Source organism: Rhinoraja longicauda, unplaced genomic scaffold (genome assembly GCF_053455715.1).
Source record: "Rhinoraja longicauda isolate Sanriku21f unplaced genomic scaffold, sRhiLon1.1 Scf000183, whole genome shotgun sequence".
In the NCBI taxonomy this organism is placed as follows: Eukaryota; Metazoa; Chordata; class Chondrichthyes; order Rajiformes; family Arhynchobatidae; genus Rhinoraja; species Rhinoraja longicauda.
Genome location: NW_027601401.1, coordinates 84,325 through 105,212, shown reverse-complemented (window position 1 = coordinate 105,212; position 20,888 = coordinate 84,325). Strand labels below are relative to the sequence as shown.

The 20,888-nt window shown below is 47.5% G+C and overlaps 1 protein-coding gene across 1 annotated transcript in view; it reads left to right on the top strand.

Moving 5' to 3' along the window:
* The window catches only part of LOC144590427 (ribonuclease T2-like), a 34,099-nt gene extending 13,702 nt beyond the window's left edge, over positions 1–20,397 (top strand). The window contains exons 5-10 of the mRNA XM_078395043.1: positions 4,137–4,195; positions 6,865–6,951; positions 8,849–8,882; positions 12,039–12,083; positions 17,613–17,645; positions 19,904–20,397. Of these exons, the coding sequence (XP_078251169.1) occupies positions 4,137–4,195; positions 6,865–6,951; positions 8,849–8,882; positions 12,039–12,083; positions 17,613–17,645; positions 19,904–19,936 (291 nt within the window). The 3' untranslated portion in view covers positions 19,937–20,397. The remainder of the gene's footprint in view (positions 1–4,136; positions 4,196–6,864; positions 6,952–8,848; positions 8,883–12,038; positions 12,084–17,612; positions 17,646–19,903) is intronic.
* Positions 20,398–20,888: the final 491 nt, after the last annotated feature.

Here is a 20,888-nt window from a genome sequence, read left to right as displayed (position 1 = left end):
TGCTGTCAATGCCCCTCATGATCTTATTATCCTTTATCAACCTCCTTTTCAGCCAACATCCTGGTGAATTGTTTTTGTCCAACTCCGTGAAGAGTTGGTGCAGGGGGCAGGGATTCGGATTTCAGGATCTTTGGGATCTTTTCCGGGGCAGGGGTGACCTGAATAAAAGGGACGGGTTGCACCTAAACTGGAGGGGAACAACATCCTAGCGGGAAGGTTTGCTAATGCTACATGGGAGGGTTTAAACTAGATTGGCAGTGGGGTGGGATCTCGTGCAGGACAGAGGCACAGGAGAGGTTAGAATGGAGGGTGGTGTAGGAAAGGTTGATGGACAGAAGAGGGAAAAACCCGGAGAGCGAGGAAGGATTGATGGTTTAAACTGCATGTATTTTAATGCAAGGGCTTGATGGGTAAGGCATATGAGCTTAGGACGTGGTTAGGTTCGCACGACTGGGACGTTATAGCCATGACTGAAACCTGGATAAGGGAGGGGCAGGACTGGCAGCTCAATGATCCGGGGTACAGGAGCTTCAGGAGAGACATGGGTGAGGAAAAAAGCAGAGGGGGAGTTGCATTGTTTATTAAGGAGGATGGCACGGCTAGGTTCAGAGGTTAAGTTCAGAGGTAACATTACGGACAGTTCGTCTAGTGAAGCTATGTAGGTGGAGCTGAGGAACAAGAAAGGGATGATCAGGAAAGGGGTGTACTACAAATGCCCAAATAGTCAACGGGAATTAGAAGAGCAAATGTGCCAGGAGATTGCAGACAGCTGCAGGTCAAATAAGGTTGTTGTAGTAGGGGATTTTAACTTTCCTAATATAGACTGGGAAAATCATAGCATGAAGGGTTCAGATGAGGTTTAAGAAAGCTATGGACCGGGATGGAGAGGGACCATGTGTTAGACAATAGACAATAGACAATAGGTGCAGGAGTAGGCCATTCAGCCCTTCGAGCCAGCACCGCCATTCAATGTGATCATGGCTGATCACTCCCAATCAGTACCCCGTTCCTGCCTTCTCCCCATACCCCCTCACTCCGCTATCCTTAAAAGCTCTATCCAGCTCTCTCTTGAAAGCATCCAACGAACTGGCCTCCACTGCCCTCTGAGGCAGAGAATACCATACCTTCACCACTCTCTGACTGAAAAAGTTCTTCCTCATCTCCGTTCTAAATGGCCTACCCCTTATTCTTAAACTGTGGCCCCTTGTTCTGGACTCCCCCAACATTGGGAACATGTTTCCTGCCTCTAATGTGTCCAATCCCCTAATTATCTTATACGTTTCAATAAGATCCCCCCTCATCCATCTAAATTCCAGTGTATACAAGTCTAATTGCTCCAGCCTTTCAACATACGACAGTCCCGCCATTCCGGGAATTAACCTAGTGAACCTACGCTGCACGCCCTCAATAGCAAGAGTATCCTTCCTCAAATTTGGAGACCAAAACTGCACACAGTACTCCAGGTGCAGTCTCACCAGGGCCCGGTACAACTGTAGAAGGACCTCTTTGCTCCTATACTCAACTCCTCTTGTTACGAAGGCCAACATTCCATTGGTTTTCTTCACTGCCTGCTGTACCTGCATGCTGCCTTTCAGTGACTGATGCACTAGGACACCCAGATCTCGTTGAACATCCCCTCTTCCTAACTTGCTCAACTGGGGTAAGGCCAACTTTGAGGGTATGAGAGAACCTTCAAGTTGACTGGAGCAGGTTATTTGATGGGGAAAGGAACATCGGCCAAGTGGGATGTTTTTAAAAGTGTACTAAAGAGAGCTCAGGATGTGTACGTCCCCGTTAGAGTGAAAGGCATAGCAGGCAAACAAGGCAACTTGGCTGATGAGGGAAATTGAGATGTTAGTCAAAAACAAGAAGGATACATGGGACAGGTATAGGCAGCTGGGATCAAGTGCACCCCTGGAGGAGTTTTGGGAACTAAGGAGCAACTAAAAAAAGGAGAACAGAAGGGCAAAAAAGAGGCCAGGAGATAGCTCTGGCGGGTAGCCTCAAGAACAATTCCAAAAGATTTTATAAATAATTAAGGGAGAAAGGGTAACTAGACAGAGAGTGGGACATCTCAGGAATAAAAACTGTCACCTCTGTGTGGAGCCACAGGAGATGGGCAAGGTCCTCAAATGAGTATTTCTCCTTTGTATTTACCGAGGAGAAAGACAGTAGGGCAGAGGAAATTGGAGCATTCACTGGAAGTGTCATGAGAGTCATTGTTACCGTCAAGGAAGTACTGAAGGTACTGTCGTGTATGAAGGTAGACAAATCTCCGGGGCCTGATCAGATATATCCGACGACATTCCGGGAAACTAGAGAGGAAATTGCGGGAGCCCTGGTTGAAATTTATGAGTCATCCTTAAATACAGGAGAGGTGCCAGATTGGAGGGTGGCAAATGCTGTGCCTCTTTTCAAGAAAGGCTGCAGGGAAAATGCTGGGAACTATAGGCCGGTGAGCTTAACATCTGTAGTTGGTAAGTTACTGGAGAGTATTCTGAGGGATAGAATATACAGGCATTTGGATGGGCAAGGGCTAATTAGGGATAGTCAGCATGGTTTTGTACGTGGGGAGGTCATGTCTCAGAATTCTGATTGATTTTTTTGAAGACGTGAGCAAAAATGTTGATGAGGGCAGAGCTGTAGAAGTTGTGTTAATGGACTTCAGTACGGTGTTCGACAAGGTTCCACATGGTAGGCTGCTCTGGAAGATTAGATCTCATGGGATCCAAGGAGAGATAGCTGAAAGGATAGCTAATTGGCTCCATGGAAGGAGGCAGAGGGTGATGGTGGAAGGTGGCTTCTCAGAATGGAGGCCTGTGACTAGTGGTGTGCCTCAGGGTTTGGTGCTGGGCCCATTACTGTTTCCCATCTACATCAATGGATGAGAACATACAGGGCAAGATTATCAAATTTGCTGATGACACCAAAGTTAGTGGTTTTGCAGATAGTGAAGATGGTTGTCAACAATTGCAGCAGGATCTGGATCGATTGGCAAGGTGGGCGGAGGAATGGTTGATGGAATTTAATGCAGAGAAGTGTGAGGTGTTGTATTTTGGGACGTCGAACAAGGGTAGAACCTACACAGTAAAATGGTAGGCCTCTGTGTAGTGTTGCAGCGCAGAGGGATCTAGGAGTACAAGTGCATGGTTCCTTGAAGGTCACGTCGCAGGTAGATAAGGTAATCAAAAAGGCTTTTGGCACTTTGGCCTTCATCAGTCAGAGTATAGAGTATAGAAGTTGGAAGGTCATGTTACAGTTTTATAAGACGTTGGTGAGACCGCATTTAGAATATTGTGTTCAGTTCTGGTCACCATGTTATAGGAAAGATATTGTCAAGCTTGAAAGGGTTTAGAAAAGATTTACAAGGATGTTGCCACGACTAGAGGGTGTGAGCTATAGGGAGAGGTTGACTAGGCTGGGTCTCTATTTCATGGAGCGTAGGAGGATGAGGGGAGATCTTATAGAGGTGTGTAAAATCATGAGAGGAATAGATCGGGTAGATGCACAGAGTCCTTTACCCAGAGTAGGGGATTCAAGGACCAGAGGACATAGGTTCAAGGTGAAGGGGAAAAGATTTAATCGGAATCCGAGTGGTAACTTTTTCACACAGAGGGTAGTGGGTGTATGGAACAAGCTGCCAGAGGAGGTAGTTGAGGCTGGGACTATCCCATCGTTTAAGAAACAGTTGGACAAGTACATGGATAGGGCAGGTTTGGAGTATTATGGACCAAGCAAGTGGGACTAGGGTAGCTGGGCCACTGTTGGCCGGTATGGGCGAGTTTGGCCGAAGAGCCTGTTTCCACACTGTACCACTCTATGACTCTATAACTATAAATCTACGACTCAATATTCAAGTCTACACATAACTTTTGGGTTTCTGTTAGATTATGTGGAAATCCTCACTTGGATTCCAACCTGTAATTCCTGAGTATCTGTTTATTTACAAACCCCCAAATCCCTGGATTAGATCCCACCCTATTCCCAGATACCTGCATCTGTTTTCATATAGCTGTTCAACTTGATTGCAATCCAGCTGCTATCGCTGTGTAGGGTATGTGATGTTCTCTTTCTTGTATTTTCAGTTTTTATTTCACTCTTGTCCTGACACAAAATGTTAATTTGTTTATTTTCAGTCTTTACAGCCTGATTTGGACAAGGTTTGGCCCGAACTGTCTGGCAAAGACACTCTTTGGTAATGGTTTGTACCTAAGGTGGATAAATCCCCAGGGGTTGACCAAATGTATACTTGCACCTTGTGAAAAGCTAGGGTAGAAATTGTGGAGCCCTTGCACAGATATTACCATCATCTTTAGGCACAGGTGAAGTTCCAGTAGACTGGAGGGTGGCTAATGTACAGTTATTTAAGGGCACCAAGGACAAGCCAGGGCACCACTGGTGAGTGAGCCTGCATCAGTAGTGGGTACGTAACTGCAGGTGATTCTGAGGGACATCATTTACCAGCAGTTGATAGATAAAGACTGATCAGGGATAATCATAGGGAATCATATCTCACAAAGCAGACAGTTTTTTAAAGAGGTGACCAAGAGGATTGATTGAGGTTAAAGATCGTTGTCTATGTGGACATTAGCTGGGCCATGACAAGGTCATAAGTGATTGGAGCAGAATTAGGCCATTCGGTCATTCCACAATAGTGACCCAGCATCGATCCCTGTGGCACACCACTGGTTTCTGATCTCCAATTTGAATAACAACTCTTTACTATACCCTCTGGCTCTTGCCATCAAACCAATTTTCTCACCAATTGGCTAGTTTGCCGTGGATCCCATGTGATCTAACCTTCCAGCCGAGCTTACAATGCGATACCTTGTCAAAGGCCTTGCTGAATTTAGCAGGCCACACTGCCCTCATCAATCCTCTTCTAACTTCTAAATGTTGTGAGAGTCACTGCTTCCACTGCCTCGAGCAGTGTGTTTCAGATTCCAACTACCCTCTCTTGAAAAAGTTATTTTCAGATCTCTAAATCTTTTCCCACTTCTCCTAAAAGTGAGCCATCTAATTTCCTACTATCTGCTCTGTCTCTTACTCTCATACCTTTGTGCATGTCCACCGGGTCCCCTTCAGCCTCCTCAACTCCCGGGAAAGCTAACGCTGTCTATCCAGTCGTTCCTCATAATTCAGGTGCCTAATCCTAGATCAGAATTATACAGTTCTCCAGGTGTGGCCTGACCAATAGATAAAGTTGTAACACTGTTCTTATTTAGTGCCTGACAAATGAAGGGAAATATTGTGCACACCTGTGCTGGCAACCTTGTGTACTGCACACCTGCAATCCTTGGGTTTGAACACCAAAGTTTGTCTGTTCAATGGTTTAGGTGGCACAGTGGTACAACTAGTAAAGCTACCACCACACGGCTCCAGTAACCCCTGGTTCAATCCTGATATCTGCCTCTGCCTGTGTTTGTACATTCTCCCTGTTATTCTGTGGGCTTCCCAAGGGTGCTCTGGATTCTTCCCACATTCAAAAGATGTGTGAGGGCTACGTTAATTGGCTGCTATAAATTAAGGGGGAGAATCTATGGGGCAATTGATCATAAAATGGGTGCTTGGTGGTCAGTGCAGACTCAGTAAGCCAAATAACTGACTGCTGTGCTGTACCTTCATATGAGTCAAATCTCCAACCCACTGGATCCCCTCCCACGGACACTCTCCCCACCATTCTGCCCCATCACCCACTCTCCCCACCACTCTCCCCCATCACCCACTCTCCCCCATCACCCACTCTCCCCATCCCCACCCCTCCTATGGACACTCTGCCCCATCACCCACTCTCCCCACCCCCTTCCCACCCTTCAATGGACACTCACACCACCCACTCTCTACACCCCTCCCACGGACACTCTCCCCCATCACCCACTCTCCCCATCCATGGACACTGTGCCTCATCACCCACTCTCCCCAAACCCACCCCTCCTGTGGACATTCTCCCCCATCACCCCTCCCCTCCCACTGACACTCTCCCCCAACACTCACTCTCTCCACCCCCTCCCCACCCACGGACACTCTCCCTCATCACCCACCCTCCCTGCCCCCACCCCTCCTATGGACATTCTCCCCCATCATCGCTCCCCTCCCATGGACATTCTCCTTCATCACCCACTCTCCCCACCCCCACCCCCACCATGGACATCACCCACTCTCCCCACCCCCACCCCTACCCCTACCCCTCCCCTTCCAACTGGACAAATAATGTTTTGGTTCCTGGTCTTCAGACTGGAGAAAGGTCCTGATCTGAAAAGTCATCAGTCGATTTTCTCCCTGCAGATACTGTCTGGTCTGCTAAGTTCCTCCACCAACTTGTTTTTAACTTCCTCTAAACATTTCTATCCATATGCCTGTCCAAATGTCTTTTAAATCCATCTCTACATGACCTCTGTCAGCTTATTCCGTAAATGTAGCACCGTCTGTGTGGAAAAGATTGCCCCTTAGGTCCCCTTTAAATCTTTCCCCTTTCACCTTAAACCTATGCCCTCATGTTTTAGACACCCCAACCCTGGAAAGCAGTCACTTTATTGCCTTCTTCGCTCCAGTGAAAACAGCCTCAGCCTGTCCAGTCCCTCCATATCATTCAATCCCTCCGGTCCCTGTTACATCCTCATGAATCTCTTCTGTACCCTTTCCAACTTAATGACGGGGTTCCCATCGTTGAAATTATTCCTATATATTTAGTTGGAATAATTCCTGTAGTTGGGTGACTGGAACTTTGCACAATAGTCCAAGTGTGGTCTCACCACCAATATCATTCAAAGACAGTTTCTGTTTCTCCTTCAATCCATCTTTCAGCTCTGCACTCTTGAAAACTCTTCATATTGAAACATTGCTGTTCCTAATCTCTTTCCACAGGTCCCATGAATGGGAGGCACACGGTAAGCCTGCTACTCAGACATTAACAGTGCGTGAGTACTTTGAGAAAGGTCTGAACTACTACAGGTGAGGACCTGATGTGTGTATCTCACTGACATACAGCCCCACCACCACCATCCACGGGAGGAGAGAGAGACAAAATGAGGAAGGGTGGCAGAGAGACAAATATATGGAAGAAGATAGACAGAGGCAGGGAGATGGAGAGAGAGAGAGATGGAAGGAGGGAGAGGAGGAGGACGGACAGAGAGAGAGTCTGAGGGAGAAGTGATGGAGAGAGTAAGAGTGACAGAGGGGGGACAATGAGAAGGAGAGGAGATTGAGGACAGAGCACAAAGAGATGGGATGGAAAAGATGGAGAGTTCAAGGAGAGAGCAACAGTGTGTGAGTGGCAGAGAGAGAGTGGGAGATAAAGGATGCAGCGAGGGAGAGAGAGAAGGGGGAGATGCACAGATGCCTGACAAAACAAACAGATGTGGGAAACAGGCAGACACAGGAAGATAGATAGATAGTTACAGATAGATGTGTGAAAAGAGGGGAGGAGGACAGATGTGAAGAGATGGAGAGCTATACAGGCAGGGAGAAAGAGATGGATGGGTAGAGGGAGAGGCAGAATATAGATCATATAGACAGAGAGCTACGCAGCATGGAAACAGGGCCTTCAGCACCTCTTCCATGCTAACCAAAGTGTTCACCTCGAGCCACACCCATTAGGTTGCGTTTGGCCCATACTCCTCTAAACCTTTCCAATCCATGTACCTGTCCGTATAACTTTGAAATATTGTTATTGTACTCGCTCCTCCCACCTCTTCTGGCAGCTCATTTCATACTCCCACCACCCTCAGATCCCTTTTAAATCTTTCCCCTCTCATCGAAAATCTAGTTTTACACTCTCCCGCCCTTGGGAAAAGACTGTGATCATCCACATGATCGAAGTTCCCTGTGTTACACCCTGCATTGTTCCAGGCCTATCAGTACAATGCAGCACAGGAACAGGCCCTTTGGCCCACAATGTCAGTGCTGTTCATGATGCCAAGATAAACTAATCTCCTCCACCTGCACATGATCCACATCCCTCCATTCCCTGCATATCCATGTACTTATTTAAAGGCCTCAAATGTCACTATTGTATCTGCCTCCACCACTACCCTCAGCAGTGTGTTCCAGGCACCCACCACTCTCCTTTAAACTTTGCCACTCTCACTTTAAAGCTTTGCCCTCTGCTCGAGTCTGGTCCTTATAAATTAAACCCTCCATAGCATTATCTGCAGAGGAAATCATGAGGAGCAAGTCCATAGTTCACTGAAAGTGGAAGCACAACATGGATAGGGAGGTAAAGAAGGCAGACAACTTGCTTACCTTCATTAGTCAGATGTGGGTTTTAGAATCAGGTGATCATGTTGCAGCTTTATAAACTATGGTCAGGGCACATTTGGAGTATTGTGTGCAGTATTGTGTGTGGGGGGGAAGAGGGGGGAATAAAAGAGAAATGAGGGATCTGGGGATGGGAGATGAGCACACTGAGGAAGGAAAATGGTGGGGTGTGAAGGGGCAGATGGGAGATAGTGAAATAAATGGGCTGCACCGGGTGTAGGAGGGGGGAACGGAAACGAGAGAGGGCATGGGGGTATGACTTGATATTGGTGAATTCAATGTTCATACCATTGGGTTGTGAACTCTTGTAGATGGGCAGAGAGCTGTACAATGCAACAGGAACACAGATCAGTTTTTGTTCACAAATCGTTGCTACTCTCCAATGTGATTGTGTGCCAGAGAGGGAGAGTGTGTGGAGAGGTGGGAATACTGAGAGGGAGCACATGGGTTAATGGGGATTAAGCAGAGAGGGTGAGGAATGTGGGGACGGTATGTTGGTGAGGGGGAGGAAGGGATACAAGAATTTGTATTTACTTATGAGCGATGAATGTTGATGTGCAGCGGAAACAAAACTTATTTGTTTTTGTTGCAGACGTGTGGAAAGTTGTGCAAACGTAATACCAAAGGTATGTAATGCTCAATTAATGGTTCTTTGTTGCAAGGTGTTTGTGTTGTGAGACAGGGACCTAATGTTACCAATGTACAGGAGTCCTCGGCGCCGTCTCTTCCGTATTCCACCCCCCCCGTGTCATATCTCCCCCCCCCCCCCCCCCCCGTGTCATATCTCCCCCCCCCCCCCCCCCCCCCGTGTCATATCTCCTCCCCCCCATGTCGTGTGTCCCACCCCCACCCACGCATAAAATGTTACAAAAACTCATTGGAGTCTCTTGCATCTTATCTGCCAGAGGTCTGCCAGGCCTTCTTTTTTGCCCTTTAGTTTTCCTTTACGAACTTCATTTACAAGGATGTTATCATATCATATATCATATCATATATATACAGCCGGAAACAGGCCTTTTCGGCCTCCAAGTCCGTGCCGCCCAGCGATCCCCGTACATTAACACTATCCTACACCCACTAGGGACAATTTTTACATTTACCCAGCCAATTAACCTACATACCTGTACGTCTTTGGAGTGTGGGAGGAAACCGAAGATCTCGGAGAAAACCCACGCAGGTCACGGGGAGAACGTACAAACTCCTTACAGTACAGCACCCGTAGTCAGGATCGAACCTGAGTCTCCGGCGCTGCATTCGCTGTAAAGCAGCAACTCTACCGCTGCGCTACCGTGCCGTGCCAGGACTTGAGGGCCTGAGCTACAGGGAGTGATTGGGCAGTCTAGGACTTTATTCCCTGGAATGCAGGAGGATGAGGAATGAACTTACAGAGGAGTGAGTATAAGATCATGAGTAGAATAGATAAGGTCTTTTACCCAGAGTAGGGAAATCAAGAATCAGAAGCCATAGGATTAGGGTGATAGGGGAAAGATTTAATAGGAACCTAAGGGGCAACTTTTTCACACAGAGGGTGGTGGGTAAATGGAATGTTGGGTATATGGATGGGTACATGGATAATGAAGGAGGGATATGGGCCAAGTGCAAGTAGGTGGGACTAGTATAACAATCAAACAATCTCCTAGATGTTCTAGTGGCCAGAGATCCTAGGGTGACGGAGGAACTGAAGGAACATTAGGTAGAAAATGGTGTTGGGTAGACTGATGGGACTGAAAGCTGATAAATCCCCTGAGCCTGATGGTCTGCATCCCAGGATACTTAAGGAGGTGGCTCTTGAAATTGTGGACGCATTGGTGATCCTTTTCCAATGTTCTATAGATTCAGGATAAGTTCCTGTGGATTGGAGGGTAGCTAATGTTATCCCACTTTTAAGAAAGGAGGGAGAGAGAAAACAGGAAATTATAAACCAGTTAGTCTGACATCAGTGGTGGGGAAGATGCTGGAGTCAATTATAAAAGATGAAATTGCGGAGCATTTGGATAGCAGTAACAGGATCGTTCCGAGTCAGCATGGATTTACGAAGGGGAAATCATGCTTGACTAATCTTCTGGAATTTTTTGAGGATGTAACTAGGAAAATTGACAGGGGAGAACCGGTGGATGTGGAGACTTTCAGAAAGCGTTCGACAAGGTCCCACATAGGAGATTAGTGGGCAAAATTAGAGCACATGGTTTTGGGGGTAGGGTACTGACATGGATGGAAAATTGGTTGGCAGTCAGAAAGCAAGGAGTGGGGATAAATGGGTCCCTTTCAGAATAGCAGGCAGTGACTAGTGGGGTACCGCAAGGCTCGGTGCTGGGACCGCAGCTATTTAATATATACATTAATGACTTGGATGAAGGGATTAAAAGTACCATTAGCAAATTTGCAGATGATACAAAGCTGGGTGGTAGTGTGAACTGTGAGGAAGATGTTATGAGGTTGCAGGGTGACTTGGACAGGTTGTGTGAGTGGGCGGATGCATGGCAGATGCAGTTTAATGTGGATATGTGTGAGGTTATCCACTTTGGTGGCAAGAATAGGAAGGCAGATTATTATCCGAATGGTGTCAAGTTAGGAAAAGGTGACGTACAACAAGATCTGGGTGTCCTAGTGCATCATTCACTGAAAGGAAGCATGCAGGTACAGCAGGCAGTGAAGAAAGCCAATGGAATGTTGGCCTTCATAACAAGAGGAGTTGAGTATAGGAGCAAAGAGGTCCTTCTGCAGTTGTACAGGGCCCAAGTGAGACCGCACCTGGAGTACTGTGTGCAGTTTTGGTCTCCAAATTTGAGGAAGGATATTCTTGCTATTGAGGGCATGCAGCGTAGGTTTGCTAGGTTAATTCCCGGAATGGTGGGACTATCATATGTTGAAAGACTGGAGTGGCTAGGCTTGTATACACCGGAATTCAGAAGGATGAGAGGGGATCTTATCGAAATATATAAGATTATTAAGGGGTTGGACACCTTAGAGGCAGGAAACATGTTCCCAATGTTGGGGTAGTCCAGAACCAGAGGCCAGTTTAAGAATAAGGGGTAGGCCATTTAGAATGGAGATGAGGAAAAACTTTTTCAGTCAGAGAGTTGTAAATCTGTGGAATTCTCTGCCTCAGAAGGCAGTGGAAGCCAATTCTCTGAATGCATTCAAGAGAGAGCTAGATAGAGCTCTTAAGGATAGCGGAGTCTGGGGGTGTGGGGAGAAGGCAGGAACGGGGTACCGATTGAGAATGATCAGCCATGATCACATTGAATGGCGGTGCTGGCTCGAAGGGCCGAATGGCCTACTCCTGCACCTATTATCTACTGTCTAATATAGATGGGGCATATTGGTCAGCATGGGCAGGTTGTGCCAATGGGCCTGTTTCTGTGCTGTGTGATTCCATTACTATAAATATGCCCTCCAGTCCGCTACATTCTCCAGGGATACGCTTTGTCCCAGCCACCTGGACCTGATCCAAGCCTCCTTTTTCCTGACCTTTTCAGGACGTTTCTGCAACTTCAATTACCTTTTGTGCTTTCCTTTGCTGATACTGTAGTGGGATGTTGAACCTGAAATGTTACATCTGTTTCTTTCCCCATAAACGTTACCTGACTTGCTGAGGTTATTTATTGTTTTCTATTTTATTTAGATTTCCAGCCAATCCGTCATCCAGTAATACGTGCTGATGTAATGTGCTCGGAGCACTTCCCTCTCCGCGTTTCATTAGTTTGTCATCGTCTTTTCTGTCTGAAGGATCATAGCTGGTCAGTCCACTCCTGGTAACCTCCACTTTCCTTTGTTCACAGAAAGCCGAAAAATGCTTCAGAAAGCTATCAATTGTGAAAGATTGCGTAAGTATCAGGTCCTGATGAAAAAAGCTCACAACCAGCCCATAATCCATGTTCCCCTTGATATCCAGAAATCTAGTAATCTCTGTTGTGAATGCCCTCAGTGGCTGAGCTCCCACACCCCTGTGTGATGAAATCTACAGAATCGCCACCTATGAGGATGGGGATTTTTTTCTTATCTCAGTGCTCAACAGCCTGTCCCAACTTGCAATCCCAACAACCCCCTACTTCTACACTTCTCAACTAGAGGAACCAACATTACAATAAATCCCCTCCCAAAGCCTATAATGGATATGCAAATCATCACGAGGTTATTACTCATTATTTTCCACTCGAGAGGACAGGCCCAGTCTGCTTAATCTCTCCTCAGGACAAAATCACTCTGGTCCAAATGTACCACAACAAGTTCACCCTGAGCTGCAACCCCTTAAAATTACAACAGATTTAGACAATAGACAATAGACAATAGGTGCAGGAGTAGGCCATTCGGCCCTTTGAGCCAGCACTGCCATTCAATGTGATCATGGCTGATCATTCACAATCAGTACCCCGTTCCTGCCTTCTCCTCATACCCCCTGACTCCGCTATCTTGAAAGCAGCCAGAGAATTGTCCTCCACTGCCTTCCGAGGCAGAGAATTCCACTGATTTACAACTCTCTGAATGAAAAAGTATTTCCTCATATCCGTTCTAAATGGCTTACCCCTTGTTCTTAAACTGTGGCCCCTGGTTCTGGACTCCCCCAACATTGGAGGTCCCCTGGTTCTGCCTCTAATGTGTCTAATGTGTCTAATCCTTTAATAATATATGTTTCAATAAGACCGCCTCTCATCCTAAATTCCAGCGTATACAGGCCTAGTCGCTCCAGTCTTTCAACATACGATAGTCCCACCGTTTCGGAATTTACCTAGTGAATCTTTGCTGCACGCCCTCAATAGCAAGAATGTCCTGCACTGTAAGGAGTTTGTACGTTCTCCCCGTGACCGGCGTGGGTTTTCTCCGAGATCTTCGGTTTCCTCCCACACTCCAAAGACGTACAGGTATGTAGGTTAATTGGCTGGGTAAAATGTAAAAATTGTCCCTAGTGGGTGTAGGATAGTGTTAATGTACGGGGATCGCTGGGCGGCACGGACTTGGTGGGCCGAAAAGGCCTGTTTCCGGCTGTATATATATGACATGATATGATATGATGAATGTCCTTCCTCAAATTTGGAGACCAAAATTCCACACAGAACTCCAGGTGCGGTCTCACTAGGGCCCTGTACAACTGCAGAAGGACCTCTTTGCTCCTATACTCAACTCCTCTTGTCATAAAGGCCAACATGCCATTAGCTTTCTTCACTGCCTGCTGTACCTGCATGCTAACTTTAAGTGACTGATGACCAAGGACACCCAGATCTCTTTGTACTTCCCCATTTCCTAACTTGACACCATTCAGACAATAATCTGCCTTCCTGTTCTTTCCATCAAAGTGGATAACCTCACATTTATCCACCTTAAACTGCATCTGCCATGCATCCGCCCACTCACACAACCTGTCCAAATCACCCTGCATCCTCATAGCATCTTCCTCACAGTTCACACTGCCACCCAGCTTTGTATCATCTGCAAATTTGCTAATGGTACTTTTAATCCCTTCATCCAAGTCATTAATGTACTTCGCAAGAATGGCGTTGGAGAGAGAACTGAGGGCGACAGGAGGAGAGTCATACCGTGCGGAAACACGCCCTTCGGCCCAACTTGCCCACACCAACCAACATGTCCCATCTACACTGGCCCCACCTGCCTATGTTTGGCCCATATCTCTCTAAACCTGTCCTATCCATGCACCTGTCCAAATGTTTCTTAAACATTGTGATACTACCTGCCTCTACTACCTCCGGCAGCTCATTCCATACATCCACAACCTGTGTGAAAGTTACCCCTAGGTTCCTATTAAATTTCCCCCCCCTCACCTTAAAACTATGTCCTCTGGTTCTTGATTCCCCTACACTGGGCAAGAGGCTCAGTATGTCTACCCAATCTATTCCTCTCATGATTTTGTACACCTCTATAAGATCACCCCTCATCCTCCTGCGCTCCAATGAATAGAGTCCTAGCTTGCTCAACCTCCATATAATTACGACTCATAAATCTCAGGCCCTAGAATCCTGGCAAGATTCTTGTAAATCTTCTCTGCACCCTTTCCAGCTTGACACCATCTTGCCTAATACCTAATCAATGTCTGATATAAATGCAACAGGACTTCCCAACTTCTATACTTAATACTCTGACAGATGAAGGCCAGTGTGCCAAAAACCTTTTTGACCACCTTATCTACTTGTGTTGCCACTTTCAACAAATTATGTACCTGCGCTCCTAGATCTTCCTTCTCTACAACTCTCCCCAGAGACTTACCGTTGACTGTGTAGATCCTGCCCATTTTAGTCTTCCCAAAATGCAACACCTCACATTTCTCTGTATTGAATTCCATCAACCATTCCTCAGCCCTCCTGGCCAACCGATCAAGATCCTGCTGCAATTATTGACAACTGTGGCAACGCGTCGAGAAAGGCCCGAAATAAAGGCAAGGAGCCGGGTATTTCGGGAGGTTTGATTTTATTACGTTTGCTAGACCGGTCAAGTCTGCCAGAGTGAAATCGCGCCCAAAACCTCGTCCTTTATAACCGTAGCAAAGGGCCGCCCCCCTGAACCGGTCCATTCCCGTGCCGAGGGGTCGGTAGTGGTATGGCCAGACCCTTGGGAGCCGCCACAGGACCCCCCCCCCCCTAGAACCGGAGGCACGAAACGCACTGGTGGTCGCACTACCCGACCGGACCGCGTACGAAAATCGGCCAACAGAGGGGCCGGCGGAGGCACAGTTGGAGGGACAGGTGGTGGGACCCGCAAAGAGGGGCAACCTCGTGACCGAGGCTGGGCAACCCGTTGGTCGATGTCCAAGTGGGCCGGCTTCAAGCGGTCAATTGACATGGCCTCCGGCCGGCCCCCCATGTCCAAGACAAAGGTTGTCTGTCCGTGCTCCAGCACCCGGTACGGGCCCTCATAAGGCCTCTGGAGCGGCGTCCGGTGGGCGTCACGGCGCAGGAACACATGGGTGCAGTCCCGGAGGGCCGATGGCATGAAAAGGCGGAATGTACCATGTCGGGACGTCGGCACAGGTGCGAGCTTGCCAACTCGCTCTCGAAGGCGCTGTAGTTAAGCTCCATCTTAACTATCTACAATACCACCCACTTTTGTGTTATCTGCAAACTTGCTAATCATGTACATTCTCGTCCAAATCAATGATATAGATGACAAACAGCAATGGGCCCACCACCAAACCCTGAGGCACACCACCAGTCACAGGCCTCGAGTCCGAAAAGAAACCTTCCACCATCAGCTTCTGCTTCCTTCCATGAAGCCAATTTTCTATCCATCCAGCTATCTCTCCTTAGATCACATGTGATCTAACCTTCCAGATGTTCCAGGTGTTCCGGATGTGGCCTTCATTATATCGGTGACACAAAGCATAGATTCAGCGACTGTTTTGCCGGACACTTGAGCTCGACCCACCAAAGATGATTGGATTTCCCAGTTACTAACCACATTAACCCCCCTTCCCATTCCAACACTGACTTTTCTGTCCTGTGCTTCCTCCATTGCCAGAGTGAGGCCAGACACAAACTAGAGGAACAGTGCCTCAAATTCCACGGGTCACTTACAACCTAATAATATGGACATTTAATTCTCCAATTTGGGTAACTTACCAAACTCCCCCACCTTCTTCCCCCCTTCCTTCCCCCCAGTCCATCTCTCTTCCCTGTGCTACACCTGGACTCATAACCATTTCTCTCTCACCCATTTCCTTCCAACTACATTCCTTCCTCTAGCTTCACAATTTTCAACTCACCCTCTGGACTTTATTCGACCATTCGCTGATCAAAAAACATTCGTCTGAATCCACCCGTGACTCATAGGCTTTGTCCTGCCCCTCCTCTCATCCAACTTCCTTCCCACCCCACCCACCCCCACCCCCAAAATCAGTCCAAAGAAGTGTCCCAACCTGAAACCTTAATGTCTTTCGAAGTTGCAACAGGCAGGAATGAAAAAGAGGACCCAGTTGATATGTATTTGGACTCAGAGGCCTTTAATAAAGTGGAGTATAGGAGGTTATTAAACAAAATTTACATGCTCGGCCATGAGGATAATATACGAGCCAGGACTTGGTCAACTGAGAGAAGATGGAGTGGGATAAAATGGGTCATTTTTTGGACTGGGTGGCTGTGACCAGGAATGATGCTGGATTAATGCTGGGCCCAGCTGCTCACAATTGATATCCCTGAATTGTATTAGAAGATCAGGTTGGATATGTCCAAGCAAAACACAAACTGCTGGAGGAACTCAGCATCAGTGGAGGCAGAGGGATGGTGCCTGTTTGGGGTCAGGATCCTGCACCAGCTCACTACATGATGTATCCAAGGTAGCTGACGATACCAAGCCAGGATTATGCAGAGACATCGGGCAGAACATGGCGGATGGAAAATAATGTGGAGAAAGGTGGAGAATTTTAAATGGTGGGAAATTGAACGGTGTTGGTGTTGGGAGAGGTCCAAGTATGGGGTTCTTGCACACCAACCACTGAAAGTTCACATGTAGGGTAGTGAGCTATTTGTTGTGTGTTGGGCTTTATTTTAAGAGGATTGCTCCAATTATATGGGGCACTGGTGAGACAGCACCTGGAATATGTACAGATCTGCTGTACCTGCCTGAGGAAAGATTACCCTCAATGGAAGGTGAGCCGCATTGCTTCAGCAGGTTGAATGGTGGGTTGGGATGGGGTCTGGCTGCTCCTCTGTAGAGAGAACGAACAAACTTGGTCTAAACTCTAGTTCCAAGAATGAGAGGTGATCTCATTGAAACACAAATTTTTACTGGATTTGATATGAATTTGATGTTTCCATTGCCTTCAGTCTGAAATACAACTATCCCCCACTCTCAGCCGCCGGTCCATGCTGCTACCCAATCTTTAACCCCCTCTGGCCCAGTTTCACACTGCCTTGAGGGTAGGACTTCATCAAGCCCCTGAAAGCCCTCTCAGAGATTGAATAGATGGAGGATGGCAGGAGAGAGGGAGAGCAGAAGATACGGGGGGGGGGGGGGAAGGGGATTGACAACAGCAGAGAAGTTTCAGGCGAGGAACTCCAGTGATCTGGGATGTGCTGCCTGAATGGAGCTCAGTAGATTCACAGCAATGGGCAAAGGGAACTGGAGAAAGTCTGGACTGTGGGGAGGAATGGGGAGTGAGACTCAGCAAGGAGCTCCACCATCAAGCTGGAACAAGCCTGATGGGCCGAGTGGACTCCTGTCATTCACCGATTCTCAAATCCAATCTGGAATTCCAGAGGGGGAGGGATGTGGGACTTGTTCCCACCCTGTGCCTGGCTCTCCCTCTCCACGGTTCAATAGTTGATAATCTCTCCTTATTTCTGCTCCTGATGTCCTAACTTAGGTCCGTCCGCACCTGGTAACCTTATCTTTCCGCTCTCTGTTCACAGATAATAATCCGGAAAGAATCATCTGGAAAGCGAGTGAGTATCAAGTCCTGAGTATAAAAGCGAACACTCGATCCCGAGAAGGAGTCCACAACTAAGCGCTAGTGGGGAGAAGTGATGTTGGTGACAGGACAATGGGTGGAACAGGAAGTGAGTGAGAGAAGTGAAACAGAGAACTGGAAGGCAGAGTGAGGTGAGAGGGGTACAGGGGAGAGATAGTTTGGGGGGAGAGTGTGAGGGAGGCAGATAGGTAGACCGGGAGGAAGGAGAGGGAAATAGAGAAGAGAAGAAAGAGTGGCAAAGAGAAATGCAAGGGTTATGGCCACATCATGCAACACAGAACCCTCAGTCCATCGTGTCCATGCTGACCATCAGGTATCCAACTCCAACCACTTGGTCCGCACCCTACTCACTTGGTAATTCAGGAGCTCATGCAAATGTTTCTTCAACACTGAAAATTTCTGCCTCCCCATCCCCTCAAGGAGATCATTCCAGATTCCAATCACCCTCTGAATGGATAAAGGTCTTCCTCGGATCCTCCTTAGACCAACACCCTCTGTCCCTAGACACATGTACCATTGGGAAACATTTCCTACAATCTATCTCTTACAGCATGGATACAGCTGCTTCGGCCTAACCTGTCCACACCGACCAAAATGCCTCATATAAGCAAGTTCCATTTGCCTGTGTTTGGCCCATATCCCTCAACGCCTTTCGTATCCATGTGCCTGTTCAAGAGTCTTTTAAATGCTGTTATAGTTCCTGCAAGAATGATCTCCACTGGCACCTAATTCCATGACCCAACATCCTCTGAGTGAAAAAAGTGGTCTTCAGGTTCCTATTACATCTTGCCCCTTTCTCCTTAAATCTAGGACCTCTGACTTTTGATTGTCTATCCTGGATAAAAGACTCTATTCACTCTCCTCATGATTTTAAACACCCAAAACACATCACTCTCTCTAACTCAGGCCATCAAGCCATGAAAAATTCTGGTAAATTATTTCTAGATTATTTCCAGTTTAATGACATGCAGTGCATTCAGAAAGCATTCAGACCCCATCATCTTTTCCACATTTTGCTACGTTACAGCCTTATTTTAAAAGATGGTTGTGAAACGGTGAACGGTAGGGATCTGGGGAGTGTTGTAGAGCAGCTGGATCGAGGAGTATTTATAGTACTGTGTTCAGTTTTGGGCACCAGGTTACAGGAAAGATGTTCTCAAGCTGGAAAGAGTGCAGAGAAGATTTACGAGGATGTTGCCAGGACGCGAGGGCCTGAGCTATAGGCTATGACTATAGCTTGGAGCGCAGGACGATGAGGGGTGATCTTATAGAGGTGTAGAAACTCATGAGAGGAATAGTTTGGGTAGATGCACAGTCTCTTGCCCATAATAGGGGAATCGACAACCAGAGGACATAGGTTTAAGGTGAGGGGGAAAAGATTTAATAGGAATTTGACGGGTATTATATTCACAAAAAAGGGTGACAGGTGTATGGAACGAGCTGCCGGAGGAGGTAGTTGATGCAGGTACTATCGCAACGTTTAATAAGCATTTAGACAGATTCATGGATAGGATATGTTTGGAGCGATATGGGCCAAAGCAGACAGATGGGACGAGTGCAGATGGGACATGTTGGTCGGTTTGGGCAAGTTGGGCCGAAGGGCCTGTTTCCACACTGTATGACTCTGTATGCATGGTATAGGAGAGATAGAGGGTAAAAGAGGTGAGTGAGTTGTTTTATTGATTAAGGAGAATGTCACGGCACTAGCCTGAGATTACATTACGGATGGTTTGCCCAGTGAGGCTATATGCGTGCAGCCAATTTATATATCCTGCCTATTCTGTCCTCCAACTTTATTTCATCACCACCCATATGGACTTCCAGCCTGTCACCTGCCTCAGTCCCGCATTGAATCCCGCCCATCTGCCTTTCAAGTTTAGTCCCGTCCACTGTGCCTTCCCTCCACAGATGCTGCCTAACCTGCTCACTTCCCCTAGCAGCATGGTTTTCCCATCTATTCTGGCAGGGACAGACCTGGAGTGACAGAGCCCCAGAGGATGAATGGGTGGATGGGGCGGTGGTCGTCAGTGAATGGGGGGGAGGGGGGGGGGGGAGGTAGTAGGGTTTGGGTTGACAAGGACAAGGGCCTGCCAGTGGGTTGGGGTGATAGTTTCTGAGTTAATTGGGGGTTTCCACAGTGAGTGAGTGAGGGGTGACCCTTCACCGACTGTTGGTCACCCTCACTCCAGCTCCTTTCCCAGAAAGGTTTTCACCACTTTCTTTTGCCCGCAGATTATTACTGAAGCACGTTTGTATCTCAAGTAACCGTACAGAGCTCACAGCCAACCAACTGCACAGCACGCTAGGATTCTGCAAATGCTCAGCGGGACAGGGGATGGAAAGGGATGGAAGAACAGAGACTGCCAGAGACACTCTGGTGGATGGATAAACAGGAAAAAGAGGCAGGTTGAAAGAGGGAAAGAGAGAAAGTTGGAGGTGTTCATGTGTTAGTCCTGTCGAGCTGCTAAATTCTCACTGCAGTTATCACCTGAAGGTAATATTCTTTATTGGAGACTCAGCTGTGACCTGTGCTCACATCACACATCGTCACTACATGGACATGCACCTTTCAATGTTCTCAAAATTATTATGGGGAGAGACCTAGAGGAAACATATGTACAAGCAAAGGAAGGACACCACACAAACAGGCAAAGAAGTGGTGTGATAGACAGATTGAAACTCCAGGGGTTCAGCAAATGCGAGCTATGCTTTGCTTTGTGGCTTTTAAGCAATAAAAAATCATTTCAAAACTTGTCTTGTATTGGTTATGTATGTCTGGACCTCTCCTGGTGCCATGGATGGAGACAGGAGGGGGTGCAGGTGAATGTGTGACCCACAACTGATGCAAGAGGAAGGACTTGGATTCCTGGGGCAGGGCAGCCAAACTGAATGGTCAGGCTCAGAGCTGGATTGGCAGGGTGAAGGGAAACCTACAATGATTCAGGACCGCTGGGTGCCTTCAGTAAATGAGTCTGCAAAGCAGATGAAACAGGCTGGAAGAAAGAAAACCAAGTAGAGGGTACAGTGGAGCAGCAGTAAGTGCTGCTGTCTGCCAGCTCTAATCCGTGTGCAGTTTATATGCTCTTCCTGTGTCCGTGGGTTCCCCTGGCACTCCTCCCACATCCCCTGCCCCACGGGGTGATCGGTCACTCTGGTAGCCCATCCTGGGCCACAGGTAAACTTTGTGGGCCAATACGATTGCACAGACTGGAAGGAC